Source organism: Danio rerio, chromosome 20 (genome assembly GCF_052040795.2).
Source record: "Danio rerio strain M-AB ecotype USA chromosome 20, GRCz13ab, whole genome shotgun sequence".
NCBI lineage: Eukaryota > Metazoa > Chordata > Actinopteri > Cypriniformes > Danionidae > Danio > Danio rerio.
In genome coordinates, this window is record NC_141040.1 from 37,097,501 (window position 1) to 37,121,375 (window position 23,875).

General features: G+C 35.9%; 1 protein-coding gene across 8 annotated transcripts in view; it reads right to left on the reverse strand.

Annotated features, from left to right (window-relative positions):
• The window catches only part of nbas (NBAS subunit of NRZ tethering complex), a 378,312-nt gene that overhangs the window by 243,642 nt on the left and 110,795 nt on the right, over nucleotides 1-23,875 (reverse strand). For all 8 annotated transcript variants that reach the window (XR_015517670.1, XR_015517668.1, XR_015517669.1 and 5 more), the window contains exons 28-30: nucleotides 19,696-19,818; nucleotides 19,486-19,588; nucleotides 12,223-12,452 (exon numbers count right to left, since the gene is read on the reverse strand). Coding sequence is in view for 4 of the 8 variants with exons in the window: in XM_087297010.1 (XP_087153136.1) it covers nucleotides 12,223-12,452; nucleotides 19,486-19,588; nucleotides 19,696-19,818 (456 nt within the window). In the remaining 4 variants the exon portion in view is untranslated. The remainder of the gene's footprint in view (nucleotides 1-12,222; nucleotides 12,453-19,485; nucleotides 19,589-19,695; nucleotides 19,819-23,875) is intronic.

The window sequence follows — 23,875 nt, forward strand, 5'->3', positions numbered from 1 at the left end:
TACAGACTGAGACTCTAACATCACGCCGCTTTCATACTGTTATCAGAGGCTTGCAGAGGCCTACGTCTGCTTCACATCTGTGCTGCTATAAATGAGCTTCATAGGACAACAGAGACAGAGCGAAAAACAAATAAAAGCACAGATCCCAGGCCAGCTCTGCTGTCACTTTCCAATAGAGTTTGGCTGAGACAGCTGGACCGAGAGAAGCCACGCGACGCACTCCTGAGCCAAACCAACAGCAACAGGGAAAGCAGAACAGAAATAATGTTTTCAAAAAATCTTTTTTGAGTAGTTTTACGTGGTAGTTATTTTCAGTGACACGGCAATCGGACCCAGAAGACCGTTTCCAGCTCCGCTTTGCATAAGATTTACTGTGAGTCGTACAACTGTAGGCCAATATACTGTAAAAAAAAATATTATACTACCCTTCAAACAGTTTAAGGAGCTTACGCAGCAGTTTCCTGCAAATATAGTAGGCTACACAACATATTAATCATAGTTGTGTGGCTTAGTGATCAGGCGTGAGCTACCACAAGGTTGTAGTTTAAAACCATCATCAGTGACCTTGAGTAAGGCACCTATGTTTACTGAGCCTATAATAAGAGTAATATAGAAGAAGCCCTGGTTGAAAGTGTCAGTTAAATGAATGCATACTTATTAATCAAACAGTATTTCCCCTGGGCAAAATTAACATGCATCACACGCAGGCAAAGGCTGCAAGGAAATATGTTAGCCTCAAAAAACCTTTGGAGACCAAAGCTTTGCTTAAATCCATAGTTCAACCAAAAAAAGACCCTTCTGTCATCATTTACTTGCCCTCAGCATGCTCCATGACTGGATGAATTTCTTTCTTTCAACAAAAAAAGAAGACATTCAGTAGATTGTGGGGTGAGTAAATTATCAAAATGAACTATACACTTAATGTATTTGCAAATATATCTCTTGAGAAGAGACCAAAATAAAGAAGCTTTATTTTTATGATTTGTGTAATTTGTCATTGTGTCTGATTGCACACCTATCATAATAGACTACCTAATAATTTTTTTATCACAAAATTGTCTGCAAATTTGTAGGAATTACCACCACAAAATCAGTCATTTTTATAGCAAACAATCATGAAAAACTAGGGGGTCTGACAAAAGTTTTGTTCAACATGATAAAATAAAATGTTTTAAAGTTTCTCAAAATATAAATGTAACTGTTCACGTTATACGTGTTTGTGTTGTTTGTGCCCTTGTCACTGGGGCATTACCTTTTTATAGAACAGAATTGTACCTTAAGACAAAGAAAAAAATGTGTACAGTTTTTCCCATAAGGACATGATTTGTACCATCGGAAACCAAAATGTACCATTGATTTTTAAAACCTGCAGGTAAAATAAAAGGTACAATGCAAAGGTACAATGCATTTCAGCTTTCTCTGCTCAGCTCTGCACAGTAAAAGTACGTTTGTGATCTCACTGGCCCAGAAGTATTTTTTGTAGTCCCCAAAATTTGTTCATTGTAGGCTTTGCTAAGCTAACTCTGTAAAAACCAAGGTCTTCCTTTGCATTGAACTTTGCATTGAGCGTCGTACATTCAGAGATGCTGGTTATGTTCATACAGCTACATTACACATCAACTAAAGTTTAAAATATGATATTGTAGTGGACCACCCCTTTACATTTCTTTTTGTATAAATGCATCTTTTCCATTTAAGAAAGAATAAAAAAATTCTTTAACATAACTTAAATTATCTATTTTTTGCTAAACATTTCACGACACTTTTCACAAAAATATTACAGAAATAAATCTCCCATGTACAATATAAAACATTTTTCTCCAGTTTTAACACAATACATTTTTTATCGCTTAAAAGTATATTTAATTTGCTTAATTTTAAAAAATAATTATGCGAAAGTACTGTAACATGATATGCACAACGTTTAAAGGTGTAGTAGGTGATTGTTTTTTAGAAGCATTTTTTTGTTGTGCTGGTTGAAAGTCTCTTCACAGTCTAATAGTGATGATTACAGTAAATGATCTAAATGTATTTATATGTATTTTTATATTTTGGGTAAGGCATAAAACTAAAAAATGTTCATCCAATTAAATAGAGTCTGACCGACATCTCTCATAATTCCGATAAGTAGGTGAAACTGTCTGTCAGCAAATGCAGATTTGAACAACTGCGAAGCCGTTTGTACGCATCTCCGCTGACCGTTTTTGGTGCTGCGCGTTCACAAGAGAGGGTGCGTGCGCCTGTAAGATCGGTAAAAACCTGATGGATCAAAACTTTTTAAAAACCTGAATCAATATTGAAGTTACCTTTGCACGCTGGAGAAAGAATGAAACAATGGCTGAAGGATTTCCCTTAGACAGGTAATGTTTTGTTTTAAAACTATTTTAGCTTAATGCAAAGCTGATGTGATGTTGTTGTTACAAACGGGTTATATCTTCACAGAAGTGTTGTTCAGCCACTAAAATCTTCCGATGAAAGATTGATAAGACTATTTTCAGTTTCATAAGGGATCTTTTACAGCATCGATAATGTAGATTTTAATTTGTTTAACAACAAAACACAAGTATATAGCGCTATTCCACCTAGTCTCTCCCTATATTGTTTACCATGCAACTCTAAATATTCACTCTGAAATAGCATGCCAGTTTGGCTTGCTCGCCGCCGGACAAGCACAAGTCGCTTTTAACAAATGAGAGAGAGAGTTCTTTTGCTGTGCTAGGAGGCGTGGCTCTAGACGGCAGGGGAGGGACTGTGATTCAGAGATTTGTGCTAAGCTATTAGCATTGTGAAAGATCACCTACTGCACCTTTAATTAGTTTGAATGTTGAAATGTCTGCATGAACACTTTGCATATGCAGGACTTTTGCCAGCTCACGTGTAATGGAAAGCAAACCCCAAAAGCTGTGGATATCAATAATGAAAATGTATTTATCAGAAAATGCTTACCAATTGTTTATTAAAAATACCTTAATGTTTGGTTTACAGCACCTATAGTTTTGTTTTACTAGTTGTTTTGTTTTATAGAACTTAATAATGAATGTTTATGAGTTTTTTTAAGCATATGCTTTTAAATGATGATTCATGTTTTAATACGGAAATTATTCATAAAATCACTTTGCCTTTCCAGTCATATTTATTGTCATAGGTATTGTAAATAAAGAAGTAGTTGTCCAACACTTTTGTACCTTTTTATGAGAACAATTGTGTACCTTCATTTCAATTTTAACATAAAAGCTACAGAAAAGCATAATAAGAGGTATTTTCTGTACCATATAAGGTACATCTTTTACAAAGGTACAAAACTGTTCCTTAAGGAACATTATTTGTATCACCATGTACCTTTTTTCTGGTAGTGTAGTATATTTTTGCCTTACCCTCTTTTTCTTTAATTTTGATTAATTTGTTGTGTTTGTTCACTTTGGATATTGTATATAAGTCACCGTTTTGGTGTATCTGCTTTGGTTGTCTTTTGTACTTCATTTACTGTTTTTAAAAATGTATTTTAATTGTAATTAAATACAATTAAATAATAATAATTAATAATTAAATCAGGGCCAACACGAGATGCGTTTGAAAACATTATTACCAGACAGAAAAGCTAATGTGAAAATCCATGCTAATGCTAAGTGGAAACATGGCCTAAGGCACATGACATTGAGGAAAACGCACTCCATGTTTTCTGCTACAAGTGATTTCTGCAAGAACAAAAAGCAGACAAATCACTGAATGAGTATATATTGCTGTATCTGATGTTATGATGGCCTTGATCATTATAAGACATAAAACCAGAAGTCTTGAGGAGTCAGGAAAACCATCATCAATTCACCACATCACAATCCCACAGGATTTCTGAAGAACAGACAGATGAAAAACCCTCGTGTTCTTTTACCACATCACTCCACTTTCTTCCCACTGAATGCTTTAAAAACACTCTGCCCGGCATGTCAGAGCAGCCCAAATGGTTTCAAGCGGTTTCCAAGACAACTGCTTTACTATTAAAACGCACGCGGAAGCTCGAGCGATCTTCAAAAAATCCCTGTAAAACCCATTCAACATGAAACGAGCGCTCTAAACAGCTCTCTGCTTCCTGGGGCTAAAACAGTCTTTGTAATGAAGGCCTCTGATTAGCCTCAGTAAGCTAATAATTACAAGAGTTGTTCTTGGTTTTGTTTGGCAGGAAGTGTCCGTATGTGACGATGATTTAAGTGCTCGCTCTCTCCGGATTACACACGGGACGCCTGCTTTCAAGGCCAAAACGCAGCACTTCACTGTGACATTTGAACAATACCTCTTTGGAACTGAACACGGAGAGACATTCAGCACTACTTACAGCTCAGGCAGGTGGAGACTTTATATTTCTGCGAACGTTTGCTATCAAGGTCAGTTTTTATTTAATTAGATTTCACACCTATTTTGAAAGTTGAATCAGCAGCTTTGTAAATGGAAGAAAAAGACGTGTAAATCGGGTTTTAAAATAATTCATCTAATTAAAACCAACATATTAATTATACACATGCATCATTTGTTTCAGCGTTAGAAAGAGGAGGCAGAAAGGAACAGTTCAACAGGAGCGGAAGAGAGATCTAGGGCATATTTAGCATTCTGTTGGTTTTTAAAAAAAACTTATTTAGCATTTTACCCTAGTTTGAAAATCCGCGACAGATGTTCTTGTTATTAACCTCTTTACAAAGCTGGATGTGCTTAAAAAGTGTGTTCACACTTGGCAGGTTTGGCTTGATTATTACAAAGTCTGTTGAGATTACTACTGTATGTTACTGTGGTCCATTTGAATAATTTGCCATCCAATCCCTGTCATGCACCACAGCAAACAAAGACCACTAAAAACATGGGTTTTTTAAACAAATACTGGTACAGTGATTGAAGCACTGATTAAAAATCTCTAAACAATCCAAAAAAAAATAATACACTAAAATAAAAGAATGGCCAAACACATCTGATTTTTATTTTTACAGCTACAATGTTGCCCAGTTCAATACATGCACCGGAAACAGTTCTTATTCCACAAAACATGTATGTGCGTGTGTATAATCAATCAATTCCTGGCACTGTCTTGACCCCTTTAAACATTTTATACACTCTTTACCAGTTATCAATTGATAAAGCATTGTTTTGGATGCACAGTAAGTTCTGTTGCAAAATATACACTTACCGGCCACTTTATTAGGTACAGCTGCCCAACTGCTCATTAATGCAAATTTCTAATCAGCCCATCACATGGCAACAACTCAATGCTGAATATGAAAAAAACGTTTGAGCATCATGTCAACACCACAGCCTACAGTACCCGAGTATTGTTGCTGACCATGTCTATCCCTTCATGACTACAGTGTACCCATCTTCTGATGGCTACTTCCAGCAGGACAACACGCCATGTGATAAAGCACAAATCATCTCAGACTGGTTTCTTAAACATGACAATGAGTTCACTGTACTCAAGTGGCCTCCAGAGTCACCAGATCTCAATCCAATAGAGCATCTTTGAGATGTGGTGGAAGGGGTGATCTGCATCATGGATGTGCAGCCGACAAATCTGCAGCAACTGCGAGATGCTATCATGTTAATATAGACCAAAATCTTTGATGAATATTTCTAGTATCTTGTTAAATCTATGCCACAAAGGATTAAGGCAGTTCTGAAGGCAAAAGAGAACTCAGCCTGACACTACTATAGTACAAAAACAGTATAGATACTGACTAAAACAGAACTTAATCTATAGTTTTTTTCTTTTATGAATAAGCTAGAAGTGTGAACGCACCATTAAAGAAAAAGGCAGAACTTGAAGATGCTTCAATTATGTCCCTCATACAACATGTAATGTGTGTCTAAAAAATAAAATCTGCTCAAACCTACAGATCAGTAATTATTACATCATGCTGTACATGGCCATTTTTAAGAGAAATTAATGTTGCTTTTGTGTGTTTCTTTAAGGTCAATAATCTGCTGCTTCACACCCTCTTTTCAGAAGGAGGCGGAGCCTACGTCTCTGAGATTCTGCCAAAATAAAACATGACTACCATTTTGATGATCAAATCAAGCACACTGTCTGTTGTCATATATGATAAAGTTATTCTCCTAAAAATGCTGTTTTTGTAATATAGCCTTTGTAAGAGATACTAGACTTCCCCCCAAAGGTGTGTATATCACTGTTTGGCAAGCAGGAAAGCAAATCTTTATTCACTAAAGTGTAAATGTTGTTTTTGAAAGGTTGAAAGAGACGTCTGTAGTAAAGTTATGTTTTTGCTATTAGAAACACATGTTTTTGTTAGAAGAAAGTTGCTAAGCAACAAAGGCACATACAGAAAGACAATATCAGATGACACATGGTGTGTGTGTGGTTGTGTACACACATTTATGTACTTATTGCACATAAATGTGAAATACATACAAGGTTATATTGGATGCAAACACATTACACTAAAGCACAACCAGTTATATCGGTGTATGTAAACAGCTGGAATAGAAGACATGTTTATAATAAATCTGTGTATGACAGCAGTGCAACAAACAGAACCAACTGCTGTCTGTTTTGTTAATATGAATCAAACAAGCAAGTAAAAGCAAAGAACTCACTCCATGCTCTTGACAAAATTGGCAGTCTAGGTAGACTAATAACAAGGTAGTTACTAGGGTACTTTCTGTGATTGATATGCAGTTGGCTCAAGTCTAGTCCCTAGACACATCCTGATAACAATACAGTTAATGTACTTTAAATATTAACCCCCCCCCCCCCCCTTTTTTTTTTTTAAACATTAGCAAGTAACCACTAATAGTTTTTCTAAAGTACTGTCTTATAATATTTTGTATCCCATTAATGAAGAAGCAGAAATCAGTCATTTTCTTTCCAGTCTTAGGGCCCAGTCAACCTATTCACAATTGGTGCCCACACATCTGTGCATCCATGGGCAAGCTGGCATTGTCTGGTGTGTTAAGGCACATTGGTGTATTTTTTTGTTTTAGTGTTAGTCATTTATTGCTTATTAAACACACAGGGATGCACAGCACCACAAAAATATCTTTACAAATTAAAACGTAAAGGACTCAAATGTAATATATTAAATATATATTATAGGTGGGCATAGATTTTTATTTTTTTTTAAATGGCTCATTTGAATTCTGCCAAAGGCATTCAGAATATGTGTACTACCAAAATAATAAGTGTTTGAGAACGGGTTTCTCAAGCGCCGCACGCACGCACGCACGCACACATATCACAAAATGCGGAAGCTTTTTTTTTTTTTTCTTTTAATTTGGCGTTCATTAATAAATTCCATAACACTCTCACCAATCCTTACTTCCTATTTGCGTCTAATACCCCAGTTTGTCACGGCGGCATAAATGAAATGTTTATGAGTTAAAGTGAAACTGCCGAACTGCAGTTAAAGTCAGGCATCCTGCTGATTTGATTCAGAAAACCAATTTTTTGTCAGACGGCTCAAGTCAGGTATACATCCGCGCTAAAAAATCAAGGTGAAAGTCACCATAGCTTGCGTAGAATAGATCCAGCTCCCAGCCAACTTTGAGATTAGATTAACGGCAATATTTTTTTTATGACGCGATAAGAGTCTCACGTTTATCCAGCACGTTAACGTTGATAACGGCCCACCACTAATATATATTATAATATCTTTAAGTTCTGCCTTTTTCTTTAATGGTGTGTTCACACTTATAGCTAATAAATATATATATATATATATATATATATATATATATATATATATATATATATATATATATATATATATATATATATAGTAGATTTAGTGGTGGTTTGCTCAGTGTCCAAACTGTTTTTGAAGCCTGAACCTATTGATAAAAAAACAAAAATAAGGGCACAAATACATACATAGTACACTTCCCGGTCACTTTATTAGGTACACTTTACTAGTACCTGGTTGGACCTCATTCTGCCAAAAAATATATCCTTTATGGCATAGATTCAACAAGGTACTGGAAATATTCATCAGAGATTTTGGTCCATATTGACATGATAGCATCACACAGTTGCTGCATATTTGTCGGCTGCACATCCATGATGTATATTTCCCATTCCACCACATCTCAATGGTGCTCTTTTGGATTGAGTCTGGTAACTGTGGAGGCCATTTGGGTACAGTGAACTCATTGTCATGTTCAAGAAACCAGAAAACCAGAAGATGGGTACACTGTAGTTATAAAGGGAGGGACATGGTCAGCAACAATACTCAGGCAGAGTGTGGCATTGACACAATGCTCAGTTGGTACAAATGGGCCCAAAGTGTGCCAAGAAAATATTCCCCACACCATTACACCATCACCAGCCTGAATAAATGATAAAAGGCAGGATGGATCCATGCTTTCATGTTGTTGACACCAAATTCTAACTCTACCATACGAATGTCACAGCGGAAAACTTGTCAGAAAAGGCAGCGTTTTTCCAATCTTCTATTATCCAATTTTAGTGAGCCTGTACGGATTGTAGCCTCAGTTTCCTGTTCTTAGCTGACAGGAATGACACCCGGTGTGGTCTTCTGCTGCTGTAGCCCATCAGCCTTAAGTTTGGATGTGTTGTGCATTCAGAGATGCTCTGCTGTATATCTCAGTTGTAACGAGTGGTTAGTTGAGTTACTGCTGCCTTTCTATTAGCTGGAAAGAGCTGGCCATTCCCCTCTGACCTCTGGCATCAACAAGGCATTTGCGCCCACAGAACTGCCCCTCACTGAATATTTTTTTCTTTTTCGGACCATTCTCTGTAAACCCTAGAGATGGTTGTGCGTAAAAATCCCCGATCAGCAGTTTCTTAAATACTTAGGCCAGCCCGTTTGCCACCAACAACCATGCCACGTTCAAAGTCACTTAAAATCACCTTTCTCCCCTATTCTGATGCTCGGTTTTAGCTGCAGCAGATCGTCTTGACCACGTCGGCATGCTTAAACGCACTGAGTTGCTACCATGTGATTTGCTGATTAGAAATTTGCGTTAACGAGCAGTTGGACAGGTGTACCTAAGAACAGCTCTTTCAGATCTTGAGCTGGGTGGTTCATAGCAAAAGTGAATTTGGACATGTTCTAAGAGCTTCTGTGCCATGCACTTCAGATTCTCAGATAGAAAGATAGATAAATAGTGTTTTTAGTTTCTCCCTCACTGGCTTATTCTCCCTCCCTTTTGTTTTCAATCTTTCAGTTTCTCTCTCTAAACGGCGGTGGAAGTCCTATAATTTAAACATTAAACTTGTAATTACTGTCCATCTGAGTCTCCTGTCTGACACTGGCATGAGCATTTGAGAGAATGACAGTGATGTGAGTCGCGAGTGAATTGCATATGGAGTGGCGGCTCGTCCAGTTTCCAGCCCATGAACAGACGACGGCCTAATTATTGACCCACTTTGCAGCACGGCCCATCGCTCAAGGGCCGCAGTCTGTCACCCTCGGTGCGCCAGTCCAACACAACAACAACAACAGACAGACAGACAGAGACTGGAAACACATTACCCAGAGCTGTGGGGCGTAAGTGAGCGACCGACTGTCTGTCTGTCTCTGATGGAGTCGATCTCTCATTATGGCAGCTAATTACACCAATAATAGCCATTGTGAAGGCCTGGGCTCAGACCAGAATGACGTTGGACGGTTTGATTCCTGCGGGGTTTTCTTTCTCTTTCATCATAAGCTCCTCACACAACAGAGACAAAAGTTTAAAGAGGCTGGTAGTTTCAGGCTATTTTCACACACGGTTTGATTGCTTGGTCTCAACTTGAGTTTGTTTCTAACTCTGCTCCCTCTGTCACGTCATATTTATTCACATATGCTACACATGATGATCACCTACATTATTCAAGTAGACTGGAACATAGACTGGAATACTGAAAAAAAAACATTGTTTTTATGAATTTCTGTTTCCATCTACATTTGAAATTAACAGGAACATTTCTTTGAGATATATGTTTTTTAATGTATATTTATATAAGAAAGTTAAAACAAGGTATATAATCACAATTTGAGATATTGCGTATTAAAGGGCACATAGTTTACCCCTTTTTTTAAGATTTAATATTAATATTATGGTTCGTCTGAGTGTACCAGTTTAGGTTCAGGTAAAAACACAGTTCAGATTTTTGTATTATAATGTGTTCAAGTGTTATTTTGGGGGCATGTACACAGCTCGCTGTTTTAGGGGCGTGTTGCTTTACATTAAAATTTGTTTTGACTTCCCGCCCACCGTAACAAGAGGGCGGAGCCAAGAGCTCCCCCGCTCTGTGCTTGGCAACAGACAGGTAGACTGAGAGAAGCAACATGAGTGAGAGAACCAGCATTCACTCGTACATGTACGACTCAGACACAAACCAAGCAGAGAGTACAAAAATAGTTTGTGTCTTTGTATAGTTTTATAGACAACTGTGCTAGTTTAAAGTTCTGAGCTTGTACACTGAGACTAATAACAACGCACACTCAATTAACTTTGACTGAAGCACCGTATGCACCGTGACACGGCACACCAGACACGCACATTCGCATGTTATTTAAAATAAAACTATTCAGATATCGCTCTGTGGCGCGGCAAAAATATGAGATGTCCCGAATCTGTGCTGGGCGCCGCGGACAGCTTGAAGCTTGAAGCGTCGTTGCGTGTACCCTGATAGAAACCCATGTTTAGAATTCTAAAATGCATGGAGCTACACGTCGCCGAGCGGCGCTTCTGGTGTGCGACCTGCAGGCAAGTTCGTTATTTTCTTTCCAATCAAGCCACACGCACATGAGGCAACCTAGGGGGAAATTTATGATATTTTATTTGAACATACATTTTGTAGGAATAAAATAAGTAAAATATTAGCAATTATTAATTTTTATCATGATGATAATAATAAGGTTAGGTTTCTTTATTTATACCCAAAGGTAGACTTGGTTTGCAGTCAAGAGTTCTCATTTCATAACAGTGCAAAAAAAAAAAAAAAAAAAAAAACTCAGTCACAAAAACAAATACACAAAAATTAAATTCAATTAAATTAAATGAATACTTTTTTATTAAATTAAATTTAATTAAAAATTACATAAAATAAAAAATAAAAAGTTAAATTTAAGTAAATTTAATTAATTTAATTACAAATTTTATTAAACAACAAAGAACAAATAAATAAGCACTTCAATTCACTCCCCTCTCAAACCCAGCCCCCAAGTATATGCTTTATTTAAATGTCTAATACTGCTGGTATGAAACTATATTTGTATCGTTTATTTCTACAGCTTTGTACTAAAAAAAAGCCCAAGTGGTACTTACTGCAGAGCCACTTGGCCAGAGCTGAGCTCCAGCAAGGGGGAGCTTGAGTTTCAGCTCCTCCAGTGATGTCACTGGGGGGTTGGGGTTATGGGTGGGGTGGGTGCACGCATTAAAACAGCTTATAAGAGGAGGTGTTGGAGCTCCCCCTTATTGGAGTCCAAGTGGCTCTGCAGCAAGCAGTGTCTCAAAAAATCTATGACCAGAAGGAACAAGCTGAAGCTCTGACTGTAGGGGATGAGCAGTGTCACTTAAAACTGTACACAGTTTCCAGATTGGCTATTGAAATCCCAGTCAGCCTACAGGACTACCTAACTATTTGATTTAGTGTAATTTTATTCTGAACAGAAAGGTTCCCAAACCATGACACAAAAACTAAAAGATAAAATGGATTCAAGAAAATCATGGTGAAATAAAATCATCATGTGTTTATCAATCTGGAAATTATTTAACTTTCTCAAATGGAATAGTCACTGGTGTCCCTGTTTACACACAGTTTCACAATTCTCATCAAAGGTGAGTTTAGACTCAATAATTGTGCCAAGGTATTTGTATGATTGAACACTTTCGACAATGCTTATATTATTATTACTATTATTATTATTACTATTATTATTATTATTATTATTATTGATAATAATAATAATAATAATAAGAAGAAGAAGAAGAAGAAGAAGAAGAAGAAGAAGAAGAAGAAGAAGAAGAAGAAGAAGAAGAAGAAGAAGAAGAAGAAGAAGAAGAAGAAGAAGAAGAAGAAGAAGAAGAAGAAGAAGAAGAAGAAGAAGAAGAAGAAGAAGAAGAAGAAGAAGAAGAAGAAGAAGAAGAAGAAGAAGAAGAATATTGATGCACAAATGAACAAAGACAAATAGAGAACCACAGTAGTATCTTAGTGTAGTGTTTTGGTGGGTTTTACACGGCAAATCTCTAAACAAATCGGAGTGTAACAGATCATCATACCGTGCCAGACTCATGCAGGGGTCACTGAGGGTGGCTGAAGAGTTGAAGTATTCACGAGCGGCCGCCAGAACCAGCTCCACACTTCGGCTGTAAGACACACGAGCGTGAGCTTTACCCCGGAGCGACACGCTGACCGGAGTGTCCTCTGAAACACCACTGCAGTGCATCAACTGACCCGCCAGACGCACATTCTCCTCTCGGCTCGAACACAACAGGCTCTCTACAAACACCTGTGCAGATGAGAGACACATTTGCAAACACCTTTATTATTCTACTACACCATTCATACAAGTAAAACTTAATCAAGCATCGACATATTCTTAATTCTGAAAAAAAAAAAATTAATCACAGAATATTTTTTATAAAACTCCTTTGAAACATTAAATGAATTCAGATTGTTAAAGGTCATTCACTGTTTTAATAGTTAGACTTATAAAATTCAAGATTTTATAGAATTACAAAACCATACACTTTAAAGTGCCATACACTTTAATTATTTTTTTCTTTCTATGTAACAAAGTACTTTTTTGTGTGTGTATGTGTGTGTGTGTGTGTGTGTGTGTGTGTGTGTGTGTGTGTGTGTGTGTGTGTGTGTGTGTGAGACCTAGAAAAAAACAATCAAAACTAACATTGGCTCTGAGAAAATGTTTAGAAGAAAAACTCTCATTTAAACAATTAAAAAGGCAAGTTAAAGGAATAGTTCACCCAAAACTGAAAATGCTTTCCCTATTTACTCACCCTTTAAATCTTAATAAGGTCTTTTTTCTATTGTTAAACACAAAAGAAGATGTTTTCAAGAATGTTAGATACTGGTAACCAATGACTTTCATAGTAAGAAAAACACATGCTATGAAAGTCAAAGATTTTGTTAAAAGAACATCTTTTGTTTTCAACAATGAAGATTGAGTAAATGATGACAGAATTGACATCTTTGGGTGAACTATCACTTTTACTATGTGAACAAAGGTTTCAGATTTGCACAAAACCCAACCATATGAAAGATCTCTTTGTAAACAGAAAGACCAACATTAGGATTAATCCCAGAAACGAAGGAATTCACAGCAATGGCTACTATACTTGCAACAGTTTCCACTGTAAATCCCCCAAAACATATACCATAAATTTTCATTGTTGTCTAATTTTAGTACCTTATGCCATGATGTTAATTCATTTATCCAGAGTTTTCTTTTTAAAAGTCTGAACACAAATGTCACTCAAAAATCACTCTTTTCCAGATGCAACATCTGTTCTCATTATAATTAAATATTTGGCTTTAAAAAAAATCCCTTGACAATAATGCAAGATACAAATTAGCGAACGGATAAGGGTTTAACAGATCCAAAGGAATATCTTAAAATGATAAATTATTTTTTTTAGTATGTGACCTACAGTAGAATAAAACTTAACAACTAACTCTCATTAAAACATTTTTAAAGGCAAGTTACAAAGATAGTTAACCCAAAATTCAAAGTGTACTCTCTATCTACTCATCTTCAAATCTTTATAATGTCCTTTTTCTATTGTTGAACACAAAAGACGATATTTTCAAGAATGTTATAAACCAGTAGTCATTGACTTCCACAGTAGGGTATTATCACATGAAGTGTGAGTAATGAGTTTACAGTTTCAGGTGAACTATCCCTTTTAAATCTGTAAACAAAGGGTTAAGTTAGCACAAAATCCAAATGTCCAGCTAGCGAAGTGCTATGCAGGTAAACCTCACTCATCTGATGTCAATAGGTGCTCTAGCGACAGACGCATCCCGGACAAGGCCCCATGTGTAACCCACCGGTCCTAATTCACCCAACCTGGTCTGAGCTAGGATTGAACCAGCAATTTTTTTTATGGGAGTCGGTTGCTCTAACAAGGAGGATAAGACATTGGTCTCTAGCATCTGTCGCTAGAGCACCTTTTGACATCAGAGGAGTGAGGTTTACCGGCATAGCACTTTGCTAGCTGGTCTCTGTTACATTCACCAACCTAAACCTCACTCCCATCCCGGACGAGCCCCCAGGTGTTTAACCCACCAGTTTTGCTGCACCCAACCCGGTCTGATCTGGGATCGAATCGGCAATTATTTGTATGAGAGTTGGTTGCTGGTTGCTCTAGCAAGGTGGCTAAAGTCCATGGCCTCTATAGCGTCTGTCACTAGAGCACCTTTTGAGGTCAGAGGACTTCGCTAGCTAGCCTCTGTTAGACTTTATCCCCCCAAACCTTACTCCAATCCCGGATGAGCCCCCAAGAGTAATGCACCGGACCTACTGCACCAAACCTGGTCTGAGCTGGGATCGAACCGGCGGTTCTTAGTCTGGGAGTCGGTTGCTCTAACAAGGAGGCTAAAGACCATGGCTTCTCTAACCTAAATTTTCATTGTTTTCTAATTGTAATACCTTATGCCATGATGCAACAAATCATTTATCCAGAACTTTCTTTTTGAAAATCTGAACACAATTGTTATAACACTCTTTCCAGCTGCAACATCTGTTCTCAATTCAATTAAATATTTGGCTTTTAAAAAAATCCCTTGACAATAATCCATAATACCAATTAGGAAATGGATCATGGTTGAAAAGATCCAAATTAATAGGTCTTTAACAGATCCCAAAGAATATCTTAAGTTGTGTTTGAAGATGGACAAAGGTCTCAAGGGACTGGAGCGAAATGAGGATGAGTAATTAATTAATAACATAATTTACATGCTTAAGGTGAACTAACACTTAAACAGTATCAATTCACATTAAGAAAGTGGTTGAGAAAGACAGAGAAAGAGAATAAGCAGAATGTAGCACAGACCCAGAGGAAGAAGAGCTAAGGTGTGGCAATTAATCAGCTGTCTTTAGTCTATGGCCGATGAGACAGAATCACTACAGGAGAAATATCAAAAACTGAGAATTTAATGACAACGCAATCTCAGGAGCAGCTCTGCGCAACAGCTGTGATGCTGTGGGTAATTTCAGTGCTGCCTTCAGATACATTTAGATGGAGTAAGACATCAGCTGTGTTGTGCTGCTCTTCATAAAAGTTCACTTATTAAAACGTTGTAAAAATAAAATAATAAGCTTTAATAAATAAAAGACAGAACTAGGTCATTCTGCCTTGATCCATTCTGCCATTTACACACACACAAATAAATTCGCTACCCGCTATTTTTTGTGTGGTAATGTTAAGATCTCATTTTCGTTGAAAGGGGTGGTCAACTACAATATCATATTTTAAAATTTAGTTGATGTGTAATGTAGCTGTATGAACAAACTCTGAATGTAATACACTTAAAGTTTAATGCAAAGGGAGACATTGGCTTTTATAGAGTAATCCAAGCAAAGCCTACAGCGACCGAATTTGGGGACCACAAAAAATACATCCAGGCTAGTAAGATCCCTGAGGCTTCCGGTTACGTGAATTACCTTCACACACTTGTCAGATTTTATTTTAGTGAGCAGGCGTGAGGTTCAGCTGTGTGCTCTTCATTTCTTTCTGATTCAGGCAGCTAACACTGCTAACAACTACTCTGACTGGAATGTTTACACAACGCAAAAGCGCATGCTTGTAGGGGAGTGACATGGAGCCAAATCTACAAATCACAGCACATTATGTTAGCGGACCAATCAGAGCCTCTTGAGGGCGAGCATTGTCAGAGGAACTAGAAAATATGACAATGATTTTCATGTTAGCTGAGTAGCTGAATATAATCAAAGTGAGATATATGAAAAAAATAACATGATTCTCTACAAGTAAAGCATAAGCATACATTGTTTTGCTTCTTATAAACACAACCAAGCCTTAAAAATACACTGTGGACAACCCCTTTAAACTGTGAGAGAGACTACTGCTGGATGCTTCTGGCAGACATCTGATTTAACATTTGTTATGTGGATATGTAGTAATTATTAGTAGTTTGAATGCATTTTAATTTTCTTATTTCCAGTTTTCACCTTAATTTTAGTGTTTTTATGTTTTGAGCCTTATTAAATGGGATTTCAGGCATATAAACATGTTAAATAATCAAAATTAAAAAAAAAATGAAATATTTAAAACAATAAAATAATAAATGCAATAATGCTTAACAATGTAAAAGTAAATATTTATTACAGTTTTACACTTTTTATATACATTTTTATATTTTCTTATATGAATTTTAATAAATGTAGGTATTTTGTTTTTAGTATAAATTAGTATAAATAAAAAAAAAATGCAGCATTTCTTGTCCAGAAAATTTGAAAGTGTCTCTTTTTAACTATATAAAAATAAATATCTATAGAAATAACTTGCAGTTGGTGTTTGGTCACAAAATCTCAATGTCATTATCTGAGGCTCTTGGAGTTTCATATGGTCTTTAGAAATATAATCTGCAAGTGCTTTAATCTGTCTGCATTAGAGGATCCAATATCTGCAGTGCACATTGCACCTATAACTATAAACCAGTTAACTTCCAACACCACACAAATGAAATATCCGCCTCTGCTCAGTCTGCAAGCCAATGAGCCATTCCTAATGCACACCCACAGAAGAGAAGCGGAGTTTAGAGCTACTCGCCGAGGTCTGCGCAAGTTCATTAGCTGTTTAGCTATTGAAGAGATTTCAAAGCAACTCTGCTGCACTCCGTCAAATGGACCCAGACGCAGAGGGCGAATGGAGAGAATGCCAATTCCTTAAAACTACATCCAACTTCTTTCATTTTCCTCTCAGAACTTTCAATTTACTGCTCATCTGGGATCGTCTTTCCGTAGCCTGGAGAAAAATACTTTGCTGGAGCCCGTACTGACAGGAACTGGGTAAGAGCAATTGGAAACGAGTACAGGTTGAAGGATAATTCTCTTTTGTTGATTTTTTTTTTCGGTTGTTGTTTTTAGACGAGCGGTGCAGCATTGAGGATGAACTCCTGATGGCAAGTTCAGCTCTGCTTGATTGTGATGAAGAAATCGATAAAGATGGGAATGCAGGCTCGTTAGAGAATGCTGCTAAATTACAGAGCATACAGACAAAGCCCGCTGTTGACATCGGAATAATGTTCAGTTTGAGTCTCTCACACATTCGGATGCACGGACATACGCTAACACAAAGGAAAACCAGGCTGTGCTACAATAGACGACAACGAAAGGATAGATAACATTGGTGCTGTGAGGAAAAAAGGAAAGGGTAAAAAAAGTCAAGTTGAACTATCACTGTAACACTACAACAAAACAAAACAACTGCTACAGTAAGGAGAATAATAAACTGAATAGTGTAGCGCAAGGCAATTCAATTGGCGTCCGAGGCAATTTGTTCCAGCCCTCCAAATAGTGTGACCAAGACATCAAAAATAAAGTTAGTTCAGTCGAAAAACAGCTGCTATAATTATGAAGATATGCCAACTGTGTGCTAGTTTAAAGTTCCGAGCTTGTACCGAGGCTAATACACACGCACATTGAATTAACTATAGCAGCGGGCCGTTCACACAAGTACATTATTTCCAATGAGACGTGTGCATATTGGAGCAGTGTGCGCATGGCTTGCAAGCAGAACAACGCACTCGCACCCTCCAGGCGCCCAAAGTAGAAATTATCTCAGGCTGTAGTGGTGAGAGTTGTGCGTGGCTTACAGTGCAATGTCAACAAAAGATACGTTAGACGAATTATTACAAATTATTAAAATGATTATGTATGTATGAACACAGATAATAACAACAGTTTATTAAAATTAACTAATATATTGCTTAAATTAATATTAGACAAATACTTTATTTAATCTTATTTTGGTTTTATTTATTCATTGTTCTGTCATTTATTTTCATTGTAAACTTATCACACGTTCAAAGTCCAAAGAGAGAAATACACTATGTTTTTTTTAAATAAATTTTTGTGCTGTATTTGGTTACTGAGCAGCAATAAACAAAATTTTAAAAAGTAGTTTTCTTGTTATTTTCTAAACTAGTAGTGTTTTGAATTTAATAAATGTATACAAATCGTGATAACTGTGAATCCATTATTATTCTTCAGACTATGATATTACAACCAAAATCTTTAATCGTTGCATTCTTAATTGTTACGCAGTTTAAAACATAACATATGAATGTGTCTGAATGTAGAAAAAGTCAACTTAAGTAATACACTGATTTTGTTTTGTTGTACTTCGAAATACAACATTTTAATATGTTTGTTAAAAAAGGAACATTGTACAATGCACTGATGTTATGTAGTTTCAAAGTGCTGCATATTAATGTTTTAATGTAGAAAAGGCCAACATGGGCATCTTCAGGAGCAAAAATACAGCATATGGGCTCTTATATTGCTGTTTTGTGTTTTTCATGAACTGGCCCCCATGACGATATAATTAAACAGTCCTGGTGTAGCATAACAGCAATAACAGCTTTGTGACTAGCCAAACAAGTTCCAACAGTCAGAGTAAAAATAAAAATAATGTATAAAATTAAACTTATTTTACTTTAACATACTTTCTGAAATAAGTCACATTTTTAATTATACTGTATAGAATATAATGTAATTAATCTTCCGACGTAACTTAAAGGGATAGTTCACCCAAAAAAAAGGCAAATTACTCACTATTATTCACCCTCAAGTGGTTCCAGACCTTAATGAGTATCTTTCTTATGTTGAACACAAAATAATACTGTATATTCTGAAGTAAGCTGAAAACCTGTAACCATTGACAACAAATGCTATGAAAGTCAATGGTTACAGGTTTCCAGCTTTTCTTAAAATATCTTCTTTAGTATTTAACAGAATCTAAAAATCTCACCAAGGTTTCAAACAAGCAAAGGGTGAGTAAAAGACAATAATGGGTGAAATATCCATTTAATGAGAAAGCAAACAAAAATGCGCAGTAAACAAAGAGATATTTAACTGACTATAAGAAACTTTGCAAGTACATAAACTTACATTAACCCTAACCCCAACCTAAAAATCTTCTTATAATCTAATGAGAATTAGTTTGCATGTAGATGCAATGTAACTTAAATTCAACAAAATGCGTTAAAGGGACCATTAAAATAAAGTGATACCATACTTCAATACAGTAAATGAATGAAACAAGGTTGTTCTGTCAACAAGGACATTATTTCTACTTCTGACAACACCTTGTGAGATGCAACCAAGAAATGCACTGACCTTCAGTGAAAAATCCATATAACCTAAACCACTGACAACACTACGACAAAGATCTTGCTTTACCCAGTGAACATTTAAAGTAATGTTTCTATTATGAATATGCAGTCACTCACTAGTGCGATACTGCACAATTATTATATATTTTAGTATCATTTAGTACCTGATGGCAAGTCTCTGGCTCTAGACAGGTGTACACATTCTGCTGCATGTCCAGGAGATCTTGAAGTAAACTTCTCCACACGGTCTCACTCACAGGAGGGTTTCTAAGCAAAAAAACAAACAGTGGAACAGGTGCATATGAGTGTTCTGGGAAATGCCAAGCAAGCTGAGACTGTGTATGCTTGTGCTACTGTGTGTGTGCATGTCATACTTGCGTCCTGTGTGACGGGTGAGTCGGACCATCAGCTGGTGAGCTTCCTCTTTGCTGTTCTGACTGTTTCTCACAAAGGAGATGGGCTTCTGGAGACCGTGCTTCTCCAACACCTCAGCAACACTGCAGAGAGACAGAAAAAGAGGCTGATTAAAATAGAACTGCTTAAAACTGAGTTTACTAAAAGCCCTATTACTATGAGAAGATTCAATTCTCTTTTTGTACACTACTGCTCAAACATTTGAGTTCCTTATATTCCTACACTGTCCAATGCTGCATGTCACTGATCATATTATTACATCGTAAAATAATAGTTTTTTATGTCAATATATCTTACATACGATTAGTTTATGATGCAAAGCTGAATTTTCAGAATCATTATTATACTTTTTATTTATTAACACATCGAATGGTTCAGTGACAATAAAATAAAATGAAGTCAACAGTAGCCATTTAAGGAATTATTTTGGTAAGGGAGGTTTATTAATGGCGGATTTTGTTTCATAAATCCCATTTACGATAGTTCAAACTCTGTTACTCTGGCAACTTATGCTGGGAAACTAGCTTCGTCCGGGGCAGGTTAACTCTCAGGCTAAGGTAAGAAACAAGAGATAACACTGATGACAATGAATTCCAGAATGAACAATGTTATCATCCAAGCTAGGTGGAACCCATTTCTAATGGATGAGTTCAACTTTCATATTAAAGAAAAGAGCATGAATGCATAACACAGCTCAGTGGAAAAATTATGGAAATTAGAAGTAATAATTGGTTCAACAAAATGCCAAAAAAATTGCACACAAACCCCAATTAGACCAGCATAAAATATGGTTTTGCAGCAGAAATTTGCAGACTTGTAAGCTTTTATGCTACACGTCACCAGTACTCTAGTCTTCAGCATCACAAGATCAGTCTCAACTAATTGCTAAATGTAAAACATTATTTATTTACAATTTTTTTAAAAGCATTTCAAGAAATCTTTTCCTTTTTGGAAAAAAATTGTTCAGTTTCTGTGGAATTTCTTTGATTTATTAATTAAGAGTTTGTGAAAAATGTTAGTCTGCTATTATATTTAAAAAAAATAATAATAATAATAAATTCAACAAATGAGCCAACTTTTGCCCAAGAAAGACTGGATGGTCAGTTCTAATACGATTTCAAGGTATTTATGACCCAAAGGAATGTGCCCACAGCACTGAACAGAGACCTAGTCAGGACTACTATAAGCTCCTTGCTTAAGACTGATGTTTTAATGTAAACTTTATTCTCTCTTTATGTGTTATCAAGTGTTTTGCAACATTTCCCTTACTCCTGTATTAATATTATGGTTTTATTACTTCTGCATACAATGTTTAACTCTACCGAAGCTAAACAAGTTCATAAACAGTTCTCGTTTGGAGTCGTTTTGAAGCTAATTTGGTGAACTGAACAATTGTTTACATTTTATGTTAATACGAGTGCAGCATATTAACAATAAGAGACTTGAACATTTCTGCCTTAGTTTGCATCAAATTGCCTATCCAAATCCCTGGTACTTTCAACAAAGGGTCACAAAACCGTGTCTCAGGGAAGTTCGTTTCTGATTGGTCAACTTGGACTAGCGGAAGGATGCGAACCCTCCCTATAAAGTTTGTGTCCAAAGCCACGCCCTCAGTTAAGTCAAAAAAGCAACGTCAAGACAAAGACCTAAGCAGTAAAACCTCCAAAAAAGCAGAGACCCAGACGAAATGGGTTAATCGCACAGCTCAGACATTCACATCTCTGATACCTTCTTTTCTTTATTTTCCATCGAGGGTCTAGTTAAGTTTAGCTAATTCGCTACAATATACTATTTTTTTTTCCACAGCTGTAATTGTTTTAATTTTCAGCATCTTTACAACTTGAGTAAATACTACCAAGGGAGTGCAAATATAAGAATTGGTTTGTATGCATGACATTTGACAGCTAAAAGTTTCTACTTTTCTATCATTAGACGTTACATGCATTTAACATTTGAACAGATCTGTGACCCATTTATGAGTTTCACTTTCAACCCAGCATGGCAAACAACATTAGAAGTCATGCTTAAGCACAGCTACATGCTAACAGCTGTTCAAACGAGTCAAGAACAGACAGGGGTGTCTGAATGAACCTCTGTGAGCTGAACTGTGTGCTGTCTGGCTGAGATGCCCTCAATAAATGAGGATGTACCATCCCGTGGGACATCCAGCACAGATGTTTTCTGTTTCCTTCCTTTCTTCCTGTCTTGCACTCCTTCCCTCATGTCTCTTTCTTTCCCTCTGCAATCTGCTGGGGCCAGATTTGATTTATTTTTTTTAGTTCACTTACATATTTTTGCCACTTCCCTCTCACTTTAAGTCCTCCCTCCATCTGTCTGGAGCTCTTTAAGTCTTCTCCAGTGATCATGACCTGCTCCTTAAATGGCTGCTTGAACATGTAAAATGTTTTGGCTTTTAAATGTCTTTATTTTTGGTTATATATAATATTTATATATATATATATATAAATATATATATATATATATATATATATATATATATATATATATATATATATATATATATATATATATATATATATATATATATTTTTTTTTTTTTTTTTTTTTTTTTTTTTTTTTGCAACATCACAAGTGCCATGTTTAGTGAAAGTGACTGGACATATTATTTTATAATTATACATCAACTGTTTATATGATATACATATTTTAATTTTATACTGTAAAAATGACTAAAAGGTGATTAAGTGGTTTGTCCTCAAATTTAAAGCATTAAACAAATTATACAAAAAGTGGATAAACTTTGATGTCTCTTTGCCAAAATTGACCCATGGTTTGATTGCAATAAAGGTGTAGCAACGATTTTTCGGGCAGACTAATTAACATTTGCATAATCAAAGTTATAGTTTTAAAACATTAATAGAATGTTTTTAACATGCGTAGCATTTTGCTAATATATTTGACACATTTTTCAACACGTTACCATGCTACCACATTTTAATTATAACATGTACACTGTAATAAAAAATCCTCGTTGCCTTTGTTTAGCTGACTCAAGTTAAACGCACAAGTCCATTAAACTTATATTATGTTAAACTGACTTAAAACAGCCTGCATAACTTATAAAATTAAGTTAAAACATGATTAACTTAGCTTAAAAAGTTGCAATGAACTAAAATTGATTATATACTTTTTACAGTGTGGCTAGCAAATATCTGCACATAGTAAATGTGATTTAACACTGCTAATATGCTATTTGTAAACATGTTGTTAGCATATTATGGTTTAAGTCATGCTTATAAAATTAACTTGTCACCAACCTATTTCAGTCACACTTTATTTTAAGATACTATTTAGCTCAATAAAGTACTAATTTTCTGCTTATTATTAGTTAGAAAGGTATTAGTTGTGCTTGGGTACAAAATCTTAATAATAAGCAGGTAATAGATGTTGCCAATATTTCTAACATTTTACAGAAGGTAAAATATGTACGTTTAACTAACAAAGAGTGCATATCTGGCATGTTTAACACATTGCTAGAATGAAAACAAACAAACAAAACAAACAAATAAATAAATAAAAATCAGTTAACAAAATTCCAGTGAATAGAATTTGGTGGAACATGTGGACCATTTGATGGAATTATTTCATGGACCAGTCACTAGAAAAGTGAGTTTGAGTGATTTTTTTTAAACCTAAAAATAATTAATGGGTAAACAAGAAACAAGCGATGTCTGAAAACCAATCACTGTAAAACGTAACATAAGTGGGCTTTAATTTAAGCTGTTTAAGTTGCATAAATTGTGTATTGCCCAGGAATAAAAACAAACTAAATGCAAAGCTGTACTAGTAATTCTAATAGACATATAATAAGCCAGTAGTTAAAAGTTGGAATTCGTACTTAAATGTTGCCAATATTTCTAACGTTCAACAGAAAGTTAAAAACAGATGTTAAACTAACAGCATGTATCTGGCATGTTTAACATGTGGCTAAGATGAAATAGCATCAGAAAAAATGCCATCATGTTTCTAGCATTGTTAATATGCTGCTATAGCATTCAAAATGTTATAAACATTTAGCTTGAAATAGCATGTTGGTAGCAGTAATTAACATGTTAACATGGCTGAGAGAGCAGTGAATTACAGCCATCTCTGCTGTAATTAGGCAGTTTTTCTTTACAT